The sequence below is a fragment of the Populus euphratica genome, unplaced genomic scaffold, assembly GCF_000495115.2.
Source record: "Populus euphratica unplaced genomic scaffold, PopEup_1.0 scaffold87.1, whole genome shotgun sequence".
NCBI lineage: Eukaryota > Viridiplantae > Streptophyta > Magnoliopsida > Malpighiales > Salicaceae > Populus > Populus euphratica.
Window position 1 is genome coordinate 345,403 of NW_011499900.1, and position 18,949 is coordinate 364,351.

The 18,949-nt window shown below is 32.0% G+C and overlaps 2 protein-coding genes across 8 annotated transcripts; one reads left to right on the top strand and one right to left on the bottom strand.

Annotated features, from left to right (window-relative positions):
• Window positions 1-5,814, bottom strand: LOC105132616 (protein RAE1-like). Of its 4 annotated transcripts, none has more exons than XM_011036202.1 (12): window positions 5,796-5,814; window positions 5,476-5,538; window positions 5,056-5,142; window positions 4,773-4,850; window positions 4,475-4,668; window positions 3,778-3,919; window positions 2,596-2,676; window positions 1,889-2,017; window positions 1,059-1,136; window positions 839-910; window positions 591-671; window positions 1-473 (listed from the first exon to the last, which is right to left on the bottom strand). In XM_011036202.1, exons 2-12 carry the CDS (start codon window positions 5,530-5,532, stop codon window positions 423-425), a joined length of 1,050 nt encoding a protein of 349 aa, XP_011034504.1. In that variant the 5' UTR covers window positions 5,533-5,538; window positions 5,796-5,814; the 3' UTR covers window positions 1-422. The 4 variants fall into 4 exon arrangements, with proteins under 4 accessions (XP_011034504.1, XP_011034503.1, XP_011034502.1 ...); XM_011036201.1 differs by lacking the exon at window positions 5,796-5,814 and adding an exon at window positions 5,692-5,772; XM_011036200.1 differs by lacking the exon at window positions 5,796-5,814 and adding an exon at window positions 5,671-5,761.
• An 8,565-nt stretch (window positions 5,815-14,379) lies between these two features.
• On the top strand, window positions 14,380-18,709 carry LOC105132617 (defective in cullin neddylation protein (DUF298)). 4 transcript variants are annotated; one of them, XR_843607.1, is made up of 11 exons: window positions 14,382-14,526; window positions 14,688-14,775; window positions 15,865-15,949; window positions 16,320-16,394; window positions 16,479-16,515; window positions 17,156-17,239; window positions 17,364-17,424; window positions 17,524-17,630; window positions 18,037-18,102; window positions 18,270-18,425; window positions 18,598-18,709. XR_843607.1 is itself a non-coding variant. In XM_011036204.1 (10 exons), exons 2-10 carry the CDS (start codon window positions 14,688-14,690, stop codon window positions 18,363-18,365), a joined length of 699 nt encoding a protein of 232 aa, XP_011034506.1. In that variant the 5' UTR covers window positions 14,380-14,526; window positions 14,682-14,687; the 3' UTR covers window positions 18,366-18,626. The 4 variants fall into 4 exon arrangements, 2 of the variants coding, with proteins under 2 accessions (XP_011034506.1, XP_011034505.1); XR_843608.1 differs by having other exon boundaries at window positions 18,270-18,421; XM_011036204.1 differs by having other exon boundaries at window positions 14,380-14,526; window positions 14,682-14,775; window positions 18,270-18,626.
• Window positions 18,710-18,949: the final 240 nt, after the last annotated feature.

Genomic DNA, 18,949 nt, shown 5'->3' on the forward strand with positions numbered 1-18,949 from the left:
AGGGCTAAAACTTGGAGTGGACGATCATAAACCTCCATTCATATATATTTTTGTTTACTGCTTATAAAACAAATTGTAGACTCAAGGTTCCATATTGATATTGACAGCAAAACAAGAAATGATTTGCTGTTGATTCTCTGCACGGGAGGAAATGCAGAAAGAACTTTGTCAAAATTAAAAGGATATATCGAGCCTCTGTTGCAGCACCAAGACTCCACGCCAAAAAGTCACCAAACATGGCAAGCACTACACGTCCTACTATTTAACAGCACCGCTGAATCAATGGAGCCTAAAACGAGGGTCGAAAACCATTGATCTACATGAACTCTTATCGCTAACCCAAACTATCTCTATTGACAGCACCTGTCGACTAAGAAAACACAAAAAAGAACTGCCAGCCAATCTTCTCTATTGACAACACTTCACCTTCTAGCAGTCCCTCCAACCCTTGGCTTTCCTTTCACTTCGGTTTCCTGCAGTGAAAAAGAACACCATTGCATTGCATGATCAAATCCTTGCTCATTTTACGAGGGGAGGATTCAAGTTGAGCTATACAAGATGCAAATTCAAATAAATTCACTTGAATGGACCTGAGGTAAATGCAGATAAATATAGGTCTTCGCTGTTGCAGGGTTGTGATTTTCAGCACCCTTGCCCCAATCATAGCACACCTACAGAAAATGGAAAGAAGAATCTCAGTGCCATTAAAGCATAATGCTTAGGACATCCTTATCGTTGCATTTAATAAGACTTCTAGAAATTGTCTCTCTTCATAGAGATAACGATCATTGAAAGGAATATAATTGCAGTTTATAGAAAATGGAAAAACAGTGCATACCGCATACGCAAAAATCGAGCCATCATTATTGAATGTACTGCAGGGCATTGGTAGAGAGCACCGTGACATGGCCTGGAAATCAGATAAAGATGTATTATATAACTGAATGCTTTAGCTTGGAAAGATAAACATGAAAGCCAATGTTACAACAAAATAATATGCAACTAATCTATCAAAAATAAACTAGAAAAATATATGGAATAAAAGTTATGGAGACAACCTTGAGTCTCTGTTTGCTATCCTTGTCCCAAAAATTAAAAGCACCATCAGATCCAGCAGTTGCAAACGTGTGATGCACCTGAAGAAACAAGATGGATACACGTTAAGATGTAGGGTGTAGGCATGACATAAAAAGCTTATATTTTAAGTGCCAAACACCGGGTTAAGAGTAATAGGCATGCAAGAGATGACATGTTAAAAAGTACTATATGCACTGATCATAGAAATCTCCTAATAAAAGTTCTCTTACTACTAATACAAGTGACCAAGGAAACCAGTTATTTCTAAAAACATTTCTACAATACACTAAAAACGAATGTAGAAAGCAGAAGCAATTATATACCACCATACATGATAGTGTAAGGTAGAAAACGAGGCCTGTAATGATATACCATCACTACAGAGTTATCAATACAGCTCAAGTCAAACTATGGTAGCTATGCTGACACCTATAGAATAACTCAATCCTCCAGAATAGATTTGCATGTGCACATGCCAAAGTGAAGTGCATGAGATTTGGAATCCGAACATAACAAGTAAAGTCTATCTACATATGGTTTCTGCACATCCCCAACTATTTTGGGATTGAGGCTTAGTAGTCCTTGCTGTATTGTTTTCATATATGCCATAACAAGTTCCATATTCCAGCCAATCAGATGAGTATAGATTTAGTTCACCAGATCACTCCTGGGTTTTTTTTTTTTAATAAAGAATTACAGCTCTCTAAAACTAAAGCTGCTGATATCAAGGTTTTTTCTATGACAACACCATCCTACCAAACATATTTTTTGAAGGTAAAGTCATATCAAGAATGGAAATGAAAAAACTTACTGGATGGAAGTTCAAGGAGTTGACTGAGTAAATCTCATTGTTATCTCTGTGGCATTTGAAGGTGAAGTTTTTGCTTTGTTGAGCTTCATCCAGATGATGTACACCAACCCTTCCCTCTATTGAACCGACCTATACAGAAACACAGCACACAATCCAAACAATTAACCACTACGATCAAAGAAACAGTCTTTGCAATATGAAACAAAAAACAAACCCGGTTTCCATCAAAAAGTATTTAGAGCCAGTAGATGACTAAGAATTGCTAAACAAGATAACATGTTTGAAAAGGAAATTGAGATGGCAAAAAAAAAAAAACTAATTCACCCCCACATAACAATATCATGGAATACCAACGAAAATGCTCAAGAACAATACCACAAGCACAACAGAAAACCAAATGTCAAACTATAAATTGAACTTGGCAACAGGAGAACCATATGCACAGAAACCAGGGGAAAACACCAAGAATTTTTAGTCTCAAGTAGCTCCATTTAACAGATCACAAAACAAATGAAATGTCAATCCTTGCTGCTATAAATCATGTGACAAATGGCAAAAGTTGGGACTCAAACAACTAAAGAACACCCATACTGATTGAGGAATTATGTTTCTGCACGTATGAATGTGCACTCGTGTCCATAACACACAAACATTAATTACAGTCACCTCAAGAAATGAAGATAAAAAGGTCAATAGTGAGCACATACCAAGAAGCCTTGTTGATCAGGAAAGGCAGCTATGCATCTTGTCTGATACTTCAAGGGTGAAGGGATTTTCTTAAATTCGGTCTGGCGGCATTTAAAAAAAATTGATCAGAACAGAATGGTTCTCAAATATAGATAGATTACTATATGACAATAATAAGCAGAGGGTTGGAACCAAAACCAGTAGTTCATAAAACTAAAAGTTGTTCCTTGTAATGATTTTCTACTATTTTTTTCTGGAAAGGATATATGATAATATGGAAACATCATCTCATCCTTAATGGGAGGAGGACCCAAACACCCTTGAATTTTTAAATCACAAACAAAAATCTAATTTCTGTTGTGCAGTAAAATGTAAGAGCAGAAGTTATGGATAAGAAAAATCAAGCATTGATATGACAGGAAATTGTAACAAAAAAAACCCAAATCCCAGTCTAAGAATGGCAGGCATAATTTATCAATTTTTTCTATATGTTTTCAATAGAAAGGGAAACGATAAGTAAAAAGGTACTTTGAAATACAATTAAAGAAACAAGACACATCCGCTCGTTAAAGAATGATACTCATGGAAACAAGCAGTTTACTCGGTAAAATAATAGTAATGAAAAAAAATGAAAAATGGCAACAAAAAATATGGTTCTGGTAAGAGAGAGGGAACTCAGAATATTGATCAATGATGTTCCTGTGTAGAGTTAAATTGGAAGGCACTGCTCCATTTAATGTTCTGATTTCATAGAAAAACTTCTCATTTATAATCCTATTTTTCATCCAAAAAAATAGGGTAATGCATCTCAAAACCACCACAGAATTCGATACCAATGCCTATCCGGAGATATAGTCTCCTCCACTTTATGCACTGTCATGTAAAACCAAGACTTTTTACTCGGGTATCTACTGCTCTGGAACTATTCTAAAGCAGTACCAACTTAGAGAACGGAGGCATTTTGAGAAAGAGCAAGCCTTGTCAACCACCTGATAGGTTCAAGCTCACATGTTAAATCATGTCATTTGTAAGCCTGTAACTTAGACTACTGCTATCGTAATCACTAATCTAAAATGTGAAGCCCCCCGCATGTTGAACATTTTTGTTTTGGCAGAAAATTAAAAGCAGTATAAAATTGTGGGGCTGCAAAACAGCATTTCAGTAAAACAATTTAGAAATTTAGGATCATCAGAAATCATTACCTGAGGATTTTGCAGGTTATAGACTACCATGTTTCTGTCTGCAGTGCCAACGACCATCAAAGGATACCGCACTGTCATTGCATAACAGCGCTCACCAAGTTGCTGAGTGTGTACTGGAGTTGACTGCCTTAAATCCCAGTACCTAAACACAGCCAACAAAAAACACAAAAAAGTAGCTAGTGTAATTTTGTTATAAGGGTGCATGTCAAAGATGAAGAGCACAAACTGAACTGCAGATATCAGTACAAGTATCACAAGAAGCTCCAAAATGTTGGATCATCTCCTAAACCAGTTCTCAAACCCTAGGACCACTAATGATTATACATGCAATTTGGTACACCTTCAAACCAAGCAAACAAATAATGCTGTCCCATTGAGAAAAGAAAAGATCAGCAAATATTGCATGATCATGCTTCTTTTTGCCTTTTGTTATGAAGTCACATAACTAAAAATAATAATGGATTTCTCAAAATGTAAACTTGTTAAGTACTAAAACAGTATAACCAAAATGCTAAATTTGAATTCTGCTCATCTAAAGGCAAAAGAAAAAAAAAAGAATGAGACAAATGATTGCTAAGAGAACAACATTCACAATTTACAACTAGTCAGAACACCTGATGATGTATTTAGCCATCATGCAGAAAAACTGATTAATCAAATTAGCAGTAACATCAAGGAAGGAAAAAAAGAATCTTACTTCAAGGTTTTGTCGAAACTTGCTGTGGCTAAGCAGTTCATCTCGGGAATCCATGTAATCTCTTTGATAGGGGCATCATGCATCGCAATAGTTACTGGTTGACCACCAGTGAGCAAAGGCCACATCTTAACCTGTTTGTCGCACCCTCCAGAAAAGACAGTTGTTCCATCATCCTTCCAACTTGAGCACAACACCTTCAATATCAATATAAAAAATTAAACAGAGAGTTAGAATTATAAGGATTTAAGAATATCAGTATCAATAAATGGGCTTGTAAATAAAAGGACTCGATCATTACCGGTTGGTCATGTGATATTGAAGCCTTGGGAACACTGCCTACAGTGGTCCCATTCCTTGTAATTTCCCAGCATCGTACCTATAAAAAATTTCAAACAGCATGCAAACTATAAGAAGGAAAGTAATGACCCAAAACTAAAACGAGCATCTAACATTAAAATAATGGAATACTTTTGTTAAACAAATTGCTTGCTTCTAACAAAAATCAATTCGTCAATCAACTCTCTTAGAAAATTTTAAGAAGCATAAAATCGAGATAGTGAAACCTAAAACATTAAACAAACCTGATTGTCCCAAGAAGTTGCGACTAAGAAGTTGGCTTTCGGACTGAAAGAGAGACTCGAAACCGAGTCGCTAGGAGGCTGTAACACCTGTAACCAATGATTTCCGGTCATCAAAATAAAATTAGACAAGAAATAAGTGCTTCGACTTAATTGTTAAATGAGTCCTTCTAATAACAATGTCAAGTGTTCAAGCAGCTAAATTACACTTGAAATCTAATTTTTTGCTACTATATTTACATTACTAAAAAAAATCATGAAAAAATAACTAAATCCACAATCAAGCTCAAAAATCAATGAAACACACTTAAAAAATGCGGTTACCATCCTAAAAATCAAGATAATCAGTCAGAAAAGGCAGATTGGAAAGTGAATTAAGAACTAAAAACAATAACAGATAAATAATCAGTCAAAAGAAATCACCTCAATGGATTTATTAGGGTTTGCATTAGCCGTACCGGCAGCGCCAAAAGCAGACATTGCTTTCTGCAAATAAACAAAGAGTTAACCAGAAGCTAAACAAAAAGAAGAAGAAGAAGAAGAGGTGCAAAGTAAAGATTCAAAGAATCTGTAATGAACAGAAGAGAAGCAAGGAAAAATAAAATATAGAGTACCTACGAGACAGAGAGAGAGTAGGACGAGGAGAGGGAGATGCAGGCAGCAGGGGGTTTAAAAGTAGAGAGGGAAAGAAAGGCAATGTAAATGTGGAAGTGACTTCGCCTCGGTGACTGTTTATATTATACCTGAGCGTGAAATGCAGAGGGACGAGTTGCGCTCTAGGGAGTGGATACCAGCCCGGTCTGCGGATCTGCTCAAAGATCTGTCTATCCATGTCTTGGACCGGTTGCGTTTTTTGTACTAGTTATATAGTTGATCTGGAAAACAGAGTCGATTCAGCGGATCCACTCAAGATCCGAGTAATTTGATTAAAACCCGGATATGACTTGATTCTTACTTCAGAATGAAATTGTTTTAATTTCAGTTTTAGAAGAAGAAAAAATTGTCCAAAAGGACTTTATTGTGGATAAAACTTCAAAAAACCATTTACTCAATGAATCTGCTGACCCGTGGGTTGACTTGTTCAACTCATTACTTGAATATAACTTAGGCTAGGTTTCAACACACACTAAATGCACGTTTAGTATTATGATGTGAGATATTTTTGTAAAAGTTTTATTTAATAAAAAAATATATTAAAATTATTTAGATAAAAAAAACTTTAAATTCAATTACAAAAAACAAACATACAAATTGGATTCGGCCGACAATGCCTTGGTTATATAATTATTTCAGACCTGGATTTGAGCATGACTTTTCAGGTATAGAGCCCAAATAGCCATTTAACCTGTGCTTCTCCGCGGGTTGTAAATTTTGTCAAGTTCTTGGCATGGGATTTATTTGTAAGCTGCTGTGTATGGGGCAGTGTCATTGTGCCACACGTGGTGACATGCCTCGGCGTGATGATTATCCAGATCTCCATGCTACTGTTATCCTAGAAATTATGTTTCGATACTGTGAACATGGTGTTCAGATGAATCACAACGACAATTCATTGAGAATGATTAATCTTGACATTCCATTATCATGGTTGCATGAAGCTATGGCATGCTTTTGATTCTTGCATGGTTCTATCTGTGTAGTCATTTCATATATCTTGCCTTTCATCTTGCTCTTCATATCGCATAGCCTTGGGTGACTGCATTTGAATCTACAACTGGTTTCATGCATGGAGACATGTACTGCACCAGTAACAACTCAATAAAAACCTCGAAAGGAGGGTTGCCTTTATGAAGTCAAGTCTGATTTTCATCTTTCATTCCCACAAAAGCCCATTTATTTCTCTCTCTGTTTCTTTCCACACACACCATGGCAAATATCTTGCAAGTTTTGCAGCAGCAAGATTTGTCCTGCACCAGCTAGTTTATTGAACATCAGAATTCCTATATATATGTGTGGGTTTGGCTTAATTAACCAGCTTCTTATGTAGAGATACAATACTAATTGTCTGCTCTTTTCTTTTCATCATTTATGACATCAACTGATATAAACATGCTTTCTGCGATACCCCTGCTATGATATCGAGGACCAGTGTTGGTTGGCCAGTTTTTAACTTGAAGAGTTCATCGGGTTGACAAGCAAATTTTATATCTGTCTGTTTCCACTTTGGCGAGGAATGCCAAAATGAATTTATAATCCCTTGTAAAACATCTCTTCATCCCTGTCCTGGTTGACATATTACATATTGCATTTGATCATGCCATGCAGGCTGTTTATTTCCGCTGCCATGGGGATCTCCCGAAGGCCCTCGAACACTATCTTGAATGTGCAAATTGGCAAAGGGCTCATTCTATTTTTGTAACTTCAGTTGCTCATAAATTACTTTCGTCAGGTAAAAGCTTTTGTCTTTATAGTGTTAGGTGCACATGCTGCGTGTTTCTTATCGTGATGCTGTTTACTCCTGGTAGGCTGGTAGGATTCAATGATTTGGGGGCCCCCAATCCTACCTTTACAAGAGAGAGAAAACACTTGGGTCTTCTTTTTGGGCTATATGTAAATTGCTTATAAACAGGTTCTTGTAGGCTATAGCCCAAAACTGCAACTCTTGGGCTACTCAATTTGATGCAGCCGATCACACAGAGATAAGAAGGCTTGAAATTGAAAATTGGGACTTGGGAGCTGGAATTTACGTATCATTCTAGTCAATAAGAAGCTCGTTGCCAGACGCTAACAATATCATGAGTGAACTGGTAAAGAAACTTAGAGTCTTAGAATGTGTTTGTTTTTTTGGGTAATTTATGTAGTTGTAATTTGAAAAAAAATAAATTTTAAAAAATATATATTTAATTGTGGTTAATTAAATTTAGATATGAGTTTGTTAAAAACCATGGTTAAAGTTTATGTGTAGTAAAATACAAGTGTAAAGTGTTTGGATAAAATTATGGTTTAAATTGATATGCTAATGACATTACCAAAAAAATATATAATTTTTTTAATTTTCAATTGTATTAATTTACATTTCATTAATATAAATTTTCACAAAAAACTACATGAATTACAACACTTCTTTTTATTGTCCCATTGCTGCAATCTCATCCCAGGTTCATATAATTATTTTTTTAATTTTCAATTATATTAATTTACACTTCATTAATATAAATTTTTACAAACAACTACATGAATTACAACACTTCTTTTTACTGTCCCATTGCTGCAATCTCATCCCAGGTTTCTCTCCAGGTTCAGGTTCAGAGCTTGAAGAAGGAAGTCATGTTCTGCCTGTCTTGCAAACGGTAAAGAGGAGGCCAACAAGAATTTTTAGGTAATTTAAGAAACTATTACACGAGAATTGCATTTTAAACTCAATTTTCTAGTGTATGCCACGGTACAAAATTCAATTATTTTAAAAACCATATATATTGTCCACTGTGATTCACCACTAATGTGAAAGCTACCTAGAACACAATGAACACAAACATAATCTTAGATATCTATAGATCTTAGCATGCATTCTATACATCATTATCAATGTTCAAAGTAGGCATTGCTTAATCAATCGGACTCAAAACTAGAGTTTATTCCTTACCTGAGCTGTGTTTATGCCAAAGGATGTAAATCTCAGCTGCCACAATGTTTTGTTTCAAAGTTCATTCAAGCCATTTAGTTTAATGGGCATGGGATTCTCAGAGGATTGTGTTAAAGAGCCCACCATGCTTTTTCTGAGATTCTGAAGGTAGCACTTTTAATTAGGGTTTTTTTTCTTTTTGCTGAATATGCATTTTATCAAAACTGGTGTTAATCTGAGTTTTCGATTAATGTAAACTAACGAGCTGGCATTCTATTCTCTCCTTTCGGCTTGCTCCCCAGATCAAGCCTCCTTGCTGTCATCTGTAATTGAGCACTCTTGAACCTGCTCTATCTTTTGCAGGATTCTCTTGAGAGCAAAAATCCTGCCTGCAGAGACTTCCTCGATAATCCCAATGAATCTTTGCCAGTTTTGTGTGATCAATTACTTGCCACCATATGTGTTTTGACCAATAATTGTCAATCTCATTCGTCATCTTTCACATCTTCTATCATTTTATTTTTATTTTTTCGTAGAATATCAAAATCTTAAAATAATATTTTGAATTAACCAAAATTAACTCAATCCACTCTTTGGGTGAGTTATAGGTTGGATTAGTTTCAAAGTTTCGGTGTTTAAAAATATTTTAAAACAAATTAATTTTTTTTAAATAATTTTTTTATATTTTAAATTGTTTTAATATAATTTTTTTAAATAATTTTTATATTTCAAATTGTTTTAATATGTTGTTATAAAAATAAATTTTTAAAACTAAAAATATTATTTTAATATATTCTTATATAAAAAAATATTTTAAAAAACAGGTGTTAAAATATGCTTGATTTTGTGTGATAAACAGTAAATTATTGGTACGGAAAATATTATCACATCAGTTTGCATGGGGGCAAAAAAACAAAAAAAACTGAAAAGAATAATTTCCGACATGTTTTTGACACTGGCATGGAAGTCAATGCCATGCAAAGAAATGGCCCCGCTGCGTAAAGTGAGGCAGGTGCAATAAATTCTTACAAGGAAAATCTGTGTACGGTCCAATAATTGTGTCCCCTACTCGTCATGTCAGATTCCCAATTGTACCATAGTGAATTTCTTTTCATTCCAAAAATGAAAATTGAATCGCTATTTATTCAAAAACAGACTAAATGTTCGCAAAAATAATTAGTCTTTATATTCTTGATTTTAATTTTGACCTCTCTATATTTTGATATTTTTAATTTTATATTCTATATTTTGATATATTTAAAATCAAGTCATTTTGTTTTTTTTTATATTTTGCATATAAAACTAATGAGATGACTTAAATAATCTTAGCTTCAATACACTTGAACCTAACTAATTAATTTAAATTTTTTCAATGGAATTAGTTTTAAGTTTTTGAAATAAAATTTAATGTCATAATTTTAATTCTCCAACTACAAAATTTGTTTTTTCAAGAAAAGAATAATGAAGATATTACTACAAAAATTTTTTTTTCAAGAAAAGAATAATGAAGATATTTTAAGGCAACTGATTTATCAGGTAAGGAAGGAATGGTATTTAGGCTATTAATTTTTTAAAAATAAAATAACATAACAAATTGATGGATAATTAAAATAATAATATTTTTTTTCAAATTTTCTATCAAAAAATAAAAATAAAAATTGATTAATTAGGTTTTAGATTATTGATGTTGATGATATTTAAGTTATTTCATTAGTTTTGTATATAAAGCATGGATGAAACTTTAAAAAAAATAATTGAATGACTTGATTTTAATTATATCAAAATGTAGAGAGATTAAAATTGAAGATAAGAATACATGGAGTAATTTTTAAATGATTTTAAATTCATTAAAAATTTGAACAACTTAGCTATAAAATCTACACCATATAATTATGCATCGAAGTAGAGGTAATAATAATAAAAAAAAATCGCAAGCTCAAAGCAATCGCAAGTCATTAACTATATAAAAAATCTATTTCATATAAATAAAAAAATCCAAGACAGGGAGGGGGTTTGTGCCCAAGTCTCTATACGAGTATAAATGGTATGCTTGAAAGCCACTTAATCTTATTATACGAAAACCAAATTAAAAAAAAAATTAATGTTTGGATATAAATATTATATCTATAAAAACATGAGAATTTTTTTAAAAGCAGTCCGACTAAGTTTTTTATTTATTTTCATGATGTTGTTATTTTTATGATTTAATTTTTTTGTCTGAAAAATATTAATTTAGTTTTTGAAATATCATAATTTTAATATACTAATATTAAAAATATATAAAAAATATTATTTTAATATATTTTCAATTAAAAAATAATTTTATAAAAACATTATCTACCACAGTAAAACTAGGACAAGAGTTAAGGGAGTGCGTGTGCTGCATCGTAAGGTGGGATCCACCAAAGCTGCTCCAATTAAACTCTAGCATGGTCCCACAGCAGCTAGGAATATGCTTTTCAAGCAGAGTACGAATGCGTTTGGTGATGCCTTTATAACTATTATTGCAAATTGTAACGTTCTTTTCGGGTTATTTTAATAGTTCACGCATCTCTAAAAAACATTACAAAACAACTAACAAAATTATATTTTGTAAAATCACTTGCAAATGCGTTGCCAAAAATGAACTATAACAATGTTATCTTTCTATCATTGTTAATGTTAATCAATAGCTACCATTTTATTATTATTGTTAAAGCTGATTACAAAAAAAAAATAATAAGGTATTCCTATGAAAGTTTAAAATATTACAAAAAAAAACTTATTTTTTTTTGCTTAAATTCTAATTATAAAACTTGAATTGAAACCACAAGTTAATCTAAGACTTGAATCGATTTGAATTTAAGAAAATAAAAAATATTAACTTAATCTAATTTGATAAAAAAAATTCATGTCAATCAAAGTAAACTTAATAAAAAGTTTGTTGAACTTTTTTATTTTTTATTTTATAAAAACAACATTGTTTTATTCATTTAAAAATTCAAGAATTTTACTATCACACACTGGTCTTCCTAGCAAGTGAGGCCAAACTATTATATAATTTTTTATCAATACTTGTTGAAGAACAAGTACTAAACCACTCAAGATTTTGTATTAGAGAGACTTCTTCAAATGGTTAGAGTGTCATTTGTGTTTTTTATAATATATTTTCTTGGTAGAGTTGATTGGAACAACAATTGAGATTTTCAGAATTATTTTTTTCAGTTTGCACCAAACTTTTTTTTTTTATGATTACAAGTACAATAAGAGTGTTGTAAGTTGTTTTTTAAGATGGAGCAAGTTTAAAGTTTTTCTTTATGAGTTTCATACTTATTTTGACTAAGTAAAAAGCTATTTATAGGTTTTTTTTAGTCGTTAGACACAGTTTTTCGCCCATTGACAGAATTGATTAGACCATTATAGAATTGATCATAATATTTTAAGAATCGATCAAACCCTTTTAGAATTTGTCAGATCGTTTTGAAGAATCTCGAGAGTTTTTGGAAATTTTCCAAAAACAAACTTACTATTATGAGAAACAATCTAACTATTTTGGCTATTACCATATCGTTTTTAAAACATTGAGACAGTTTTGGCTATTTTTTATATTTTGTTCCTGTTTTATATTTTGGTATTTTATTTATTTTCTTTGGTTTTTTTTGGGTTTATTTAGGTTGTAGGGGTGCTATGGAGTGTTATAAACAAGTCTAGTGCTATTAAAAAAATCATATTATAAATTATTGATTAACAAAGTTAATATTGTATTTTTTACAAGTTTTTTGTTCTTAACCATCCTGAATCATGTCCTTACTTGTTTAATAATTTATTGAATATTATAAACCTGTCTATATTATTGCAAGGGTGTGTTGTGTGTGTGTGTGGGGGGGTATATCAATGTATCCTTATTTAAATCATCTAAGTATTGAATACATTATGATATTAGTAATGTGATGTACATATATCAAAATAATATTTTAATATATCTAATATTTATGTTATCATTAAAACATGTAATTAAATCATTATAGTAGCCATATGACTAACACAAATGTGCCCAATTGATTTGATAGGTCTAATAATAGTGTGGACTACCAGTAAACGCATAGTTTGCTAAAAAAAATTAATATAATATTTTTTAAAAAAATATTAAAATGAGAACACTTTTAATCAACCAAAGCTTAACTTATTAAACCTATGCCTTGATCATGAGTCTGTGATAATTTTAAGTTAATAAATTATGAAGAATAATTTTCAATCAATTCAATATCGAATTATGAAATTGAAAAACAAATCATCTAAAAAACAACCCAAGTTAACCTCTCAAATCAACAATACATGTTATAAGGTTGGATAACCTCATAGAAGCAGATCAAAACAAATTATGAAATTTAATTTTCAATTAACTCAATGTTGAAGGATGAGATTGATAAAATATTTAATTAAAAAGAACGCAAAAAACAACTCGAGTCGAATCACGTTGACTTGTCAGAATCGTGATATGGGTCATGAGACAAAGATAACCTTGTAGAAAGCAAACAAAAAATAACACAAGTTAACTTGAGTTAATCTATCAAACTTGCGACCCTAATAGTGAGACTAAAATAATTTTATATAAAATAAATCAAAATAAAATACGAGGCATGATTCTCAACTAGCCTAACATTGAAGAATGAATTATTTTTTAAAAATCAATATAAAAAAGGATTAAAAATAACATGAATCAATGAGGGTTAACCCGCGAAACCCATGACTTGAGTCATGAGATTGAAATAACCTTATAAAAAGCAAACCAAAACGAATTAAAAAGCCTAATTTTTAATAATTAAAATGTTAAAAAATAAAATTAAAAAAAATCAATAAAAAAGTGAGGTGAAACAAATCATGAAGGTCAATTTCTAATGAATCAATTAATTCCTAACAAATAAAATGTTGAAGAATAATATTGGAATTGAAAAAAAAATTGAGTTAACTCACGGAACTTATAAAATACAACTCAAATTATGAGGTTAAGATATATAAATATATCAAAATAAATTATAAAATTTAATTATTGATAAATAAAATATTGAAAGATAAAATTTAAATTTTTAAAAATATATAAATACAAAAAATTTTAAAAAACAAAGCATAATGCTTTGTGAGGTACTGAATAGTAAAACATTATTTTCTTGGTAGAGAGTGTATGTTTTGGTGTTTAAAAAGTATTTTTAATATTTATTTATAATTGTAAATTGTTTTATATGTTTGTATTAAAAATTATTTTTAAAAAATAAAAAATATTATTTTAATATATTTTTAAATAAAAAATATTTTAAAAAACCAATGATATACTTTTAGTGTTTTGTTAGAATGTTAATAATAATTAATATAATGATATAATATAATTAAGAATAAAATAAAATAAAATAAAATAAAATAAAATAAAATGATCGGAAAGTAATTTTTTTAAAAAGTAAGGGCAGGCACGCTTGAAAGACATCAACCCATCAATCCACTCAATTCAGGAGGTCGACAGTAAAAATATGGTACTGTTAGTCAACCTGTGATACCTTAAAATTTCTAACCAATCAAAATTTAGCTCAACAATACAATTTTTTTCTTTTTTTTAAAAAAAGTTATTTTTCGCTGTGGTTGGCAGTTTTTTTTTTAAAAAATTATTTTTATATATTTTTAAATTATTTTTATTTACTAATATTTAAAATAAATTATAAAAATATTATTTATATATATATATATATATATATATATATTAAAAAAAATCTGAGCAGCGAAATCGAAACTCAAAATCCAATTTTTAATTAATAATTCATTCATATTTCATTATCTCTCTCTCTCTCTCTCTAACTTTCTGTGTCTAGAAAGTGGCGCTAGGCATCAGCCAACTTTTAGAGAGAGAAAGCCACCAAGAAGCTTCCTTTCGCTGCCTGCCTCAGGTTTCTCTATTTCTACCGATATTATTATTATTTTTTCATTATTATTATTATTTTCTAAGGAGAAGCTAGATCTTTCTTTTCTCTCTCTAAAAACAATTCTAATTCTCCTTTTCTCTCTCTAACAAATAAATTTCCATTTTAATTAATTAATTTAATTGAAGATGCGTCGGTCTGCATCGAAGAAGACGGTTCAATCGAATTCTACCACTGCTTCAATTACTTTTTCAGCTACGGATCTTTTTCGCTCCGGTATCTACTCTCTCGATTTCCTTTTTTCTGTTTTGATTTCTTATTTATTTTTCTAATATGTTTAAATCAACTGATTTTTATGTGTGGAATTGGTTTAATTGTGATTTATTATTTTCGGTGGTCAATTGAGTTATTAGATTGGTAATAAGAACAATAGAGAACTTATTAGTTTGTATTAATTAATTAATTGTGATTTTTGTTGTTTAGATGGAAAAAAAATAAAAAATGAAGATGTGAAATTTGTGCTGAAAATGAGAAAAATATGTAAAAGATGGTAAGAAGGAGACTTTCAAACCGTGCATGAGACTTTTATCTCGCACGGCTCCTGAGTGATAAAAGAAAGAATAAGTAAGATATTCTGGTTTGGTTCCCCCGAAAAAAAGAAAGAGATAGAGGGGGTTGGTGTTTGCATGAAGTAAAAATCTTTAATCGAACGACATAACTACTACTGCTTGATCAAGCTAAATTTTGCGTCATCGTAGGGGAAAGATATATATTGGTTTGAACGCTTGCTAATCGATTCTAGGCCATAAATGTTTGGTTTTATAGCAAGAAGTTGAAATCTTTTTGTTCCTCTTTGGTTTTGGTGAAGGTTCAAAATCTCTGGCATCTCCATGAAGAAAATCTCAAGATTGGCCTGCTTATAGCATCTTGAAAAGAAAATCAAACGTTTGTAGATAGAATGAACATTTGCTATCTATAGATGCTTGAAAAAATAGGAGCATTTTTATTAGATTTTTTTCACAGATTCTATTACTTGAATTATTTTGAAATCCTGTACATTGAAGACCAAATAAACAATTCACGGATTTGACCATTTGGTAATGCTTGTGACAGCTAATAGGAATTAAACGATGTTAGGAAAGAGGAACAACTATTTCTAATATTATGCCAATGAAAAGAATTTGTGCTAAAAACTTAGCTGATGAATTCTTGGACTAATTGAAAACATGGAATCTAAAATGTAATAACTAACATGCTTGAGGTTGCCTTTACAGAATCTTAGCATAATTCGTTTCTGAATTTATTGCTATGCTAGTTTAGGTTAACATTGCATTTACGTTGTAACCGGTAAATCTGTCTTTTTAGCCTCAAGTAAAGCATCTTCAAAAGAGATGGAGCGAATCGATAATTTATTTTACTCATACGCAAACAGGTCTTCTGGTATTATTGAGTAAGTTTCCTCCATCAAAATACTGTGTTCGATTAGTTAAGTGTTTATTAGCTTATCATTATTTAAAATATCAGTTGTGTTAATTTAAATTGCTATTGACTGTTGTTTTTCAAGTTAAGGAGATAATGTGTTCGTCAGTTACTTGATCACATGTGGGTGGACTTTCTCTGATGATACCTTTTGCATGCGACACTTTTGCTTTTGTATTTTGAAGTTCAACTTTCTGTCTCTCTGGCCGTCTTATTAGGATGGGAAAAATACCAGAACTCTTAGTTTATGCTTAAGCTGTTATATGAAAGAATGATTTAAGATGTATGATTTTAAGAGTTTTCACTTCATTCCTAATGTTTAAAATATTTTACTTGAACAGCCCAGAAGGAATTGAAACTCTATGTTCAGATATGGAGGGGGGTCATGCTGATGTCAGAATCTTGATGCTAGCTTGGTAAGTTAGACCAGAAGGTATTAAAGACTGATTAACTTTTGGCCTTAAGATTATGTGTTGAAACTGATGGGCTGTACATACCAGGAAAATGAGAGCTGAAAAACAGGGATACTTTACCCTGGTAAGGAACATGTCTTGTATATCCATCAATTTCTATTCTTGTTTCTATTTCTGATGTTATGCAATGAATTTGTTATCCACTTTTTATCTTTGATTCTCAATTTTGGCTCACCATTTTTTTGCCAGTATCCAATAATGTCATGCATTAGCAGCCTTTTAAATTGATTTTAGCATTCAAGGAGATGCTTAGATAGTTTTATGACTTATTATTCTATGATTTAAGAGTTTCAACAAAATTTGATTCTATTTGCAACTGTGTTTACTCAAAAATACAAAGATTGCAAAGTATTAATACTCGGTGCTTAGACATGCTTACACACACACACACATATAAATAGTTGCCAATGCAGGTGCTCATTAAAATTTCCTGGGATTTTCGTACTCTCTATCTCTGTGGATGCTTATCTTGCTTTGTGGTTTGTCGTTTTCTAGTGGTGCATGATTTGTTGTGCAATCTAGAAGATTATGCATACAGACAAGTGTTGGGATATATCATAAGCTCTAACATATCTTCCGTCTTCTTTCTCTTTCTTCATGTTGATCATCTTATACCCAAAACTGTCAACATTATATTCCATAATTAGGGATATTACTGGCTCATCCATTTCTTCCCTCTCACTAGAGTGTCTTAATGTTCATAGGAGGAGTGGCGAAGGGGCCTGAAATTACTGAGGGCTGATACTGTAAATAAATTAAAAAAGGTGCTTCTGGAGCTAGAAAAGGAGGTATGACCCTTTGTGGTTTGGGGTACTTGCGTGTACTTTTTGATGTTTTTTAATGTACTCAACGAATGGAACTCATCTAAAGAAGGTTGAAAAGCCACTGATCTTTTATCCCTTGCTCTAAAAGGTTAAGAGGCCAACAAACTTTGTGGATTTCTATACCTATGCATTTCGATATTGCCTCACAGGTATTCTGAGTTTACAGCGGCGTGTTGTCACATGCTGAAACATTATCTTTCCCAGTTTCCCCATTTATTAATGCTGCTTTCACCCTTTGCTTTCTTCAGAGGAGAAACAAAAGAGTATAGACATAGAGAGCATCTGCCAATTGTTGGATCTTGTTTTAGGATCCCATTTTCGAGCCCAGGTTGATTATTTCATTGAGTATCTAAAGGTCAGTGGCCACATTTTTCATGTTTGTTTCTGAAATTTGCTGCTGTTTGTATTCTAGTTGTTGATTGACATTGTTTATAAAATATCAAGGGTCATTTATTATTTATGCTTTTCGTATATGTTAAACAGTTTATTCTTCTCTCTGGTCTATTAGCTTATGAGCTAGACTTTAGAATTGATGGGCTATTTGATTCTGCATCTGTTTTACTTTTTGTAGCCAATCTTGCAACTTAATTGTTTTCCTTTTTTAAGTTAAAAATAGAAGAAATCTTGCTTTTTGATGTGCTAGGTGATCTAGGCAGCTTGATCTGAAAGAAAATGTCCAATTTATTTTACATGCATGTATTTGTATGTTTCTTGGTAGTTGTTACAGCCCCGTATTAACTATGCTTTCACTGTGAGTGCAGATTCAGAGTGATTATAAGGTCATAAACATGGATCAATGGATGGGCTTTTACCGTTTCTGCAATGAGGTACTTCCTGTTCTTCACCCGATAACTCCAAAAGTCTTGATTTTGTTATATTTAATTGACTAGTTATAGACTAAGGTTGTGTGATCCATGCACCTTTACCATCCTTTTCATGGTATATTATCTAGTTCATGTTCCCACTTTATTGACAGTTTCAAATCTTTTAACAGATAAGTTTTCCAGACCTTGGTAATTATGATCCGGAACTTGCATGGCCCCTGATCTTGGACAATTTTGTAGAATGGATGCGAGCAAAAATGACCTAAAAGCCGATGCTTTTGGTTGCTTGGGTTCCCTGCTGTAAACCATTATTATTATTTAAGTAGGTAGTGGTGAAATCCCTTTTCTTGTCCCAACCATTTGGGAAATGTATTGTTTTCATTCCATGCCACTTCCCTCTCCCTCCCTCCCCCTCCCTCCCTCCCGCTCTCTCTCTCTCTCATTTTGCTTTTTCCCTCGCGTTGCTGTTAGTAAAATATGTGATTGGTCTGTTTGCAGGATTATTGAAACTACTCACATTAGACACCCCAAGAGTTGTAAATTGTTAGTTCTTTGTAATCATGTTCTCCTCCAAACCAGTAACTTATGCTCAAATATATTAGAAAGTGAAGTTTGCGTGTTGCTGTCCATGCAAAATTCTACCTGTCATAGGTATAGATATCTCAATGGGACAGCGTAGACGCTAGGCTATATCATCCCCACTCTTTTGTGTGGACCAGAGCGATCATAGATATTTCCTCAACTTGTTGGGAATTTTCACCGGTGATGTACTGATATTTGCTCATAAGAGGCCAAGCACACTGACACAATATTTAACGTGGTTCGGCAAAACCGCCTACATCCATGGGAG

Coding starts and splice junctions, on each gene's coding strand:
- LOC105132616 (XM_011036202.1), bottom strand. CDS start 5,532: ATGTCTGCTTTTGGCGCTGCCGGTACGGCTAATGCAAACCCTAATAAA. Junction 4,851..5,055: donor CAACTTCTTGGGACAATCAG/GTTTGTTTAATG, acceptor AATTTTTTATAG/GTACGATGCTGGGAAATTAC. Junction 474..590: donor TTTATCTGCATTTACCTCAG/GTCCATTCAAGT, acceptor TTTTCACTGCAG/GAAACCGAAGTGAAAGGAAA.
- LOC105132617 (XM_011036204.1), top strand. CDS start 14,688: ATGCGTCGGTCTGCATCGAAGAAGACGGTTCAATCGAATTCTACCACT. Junction 17,240..17,363: donor TTCTGGAGCTAGAAAAGGAG/GTATGACCCTTT, acceptor TTGCTCTAAAAG/GTTAAGAGGCCAACAAACTT. Junction 18,103..18,269: donor TTTACCGTTTCTGCAATGAG/GTACTTCCTGTT, acceptor ATCTTTTAACAG/ATAAGTTTTCCAGACCTTGG.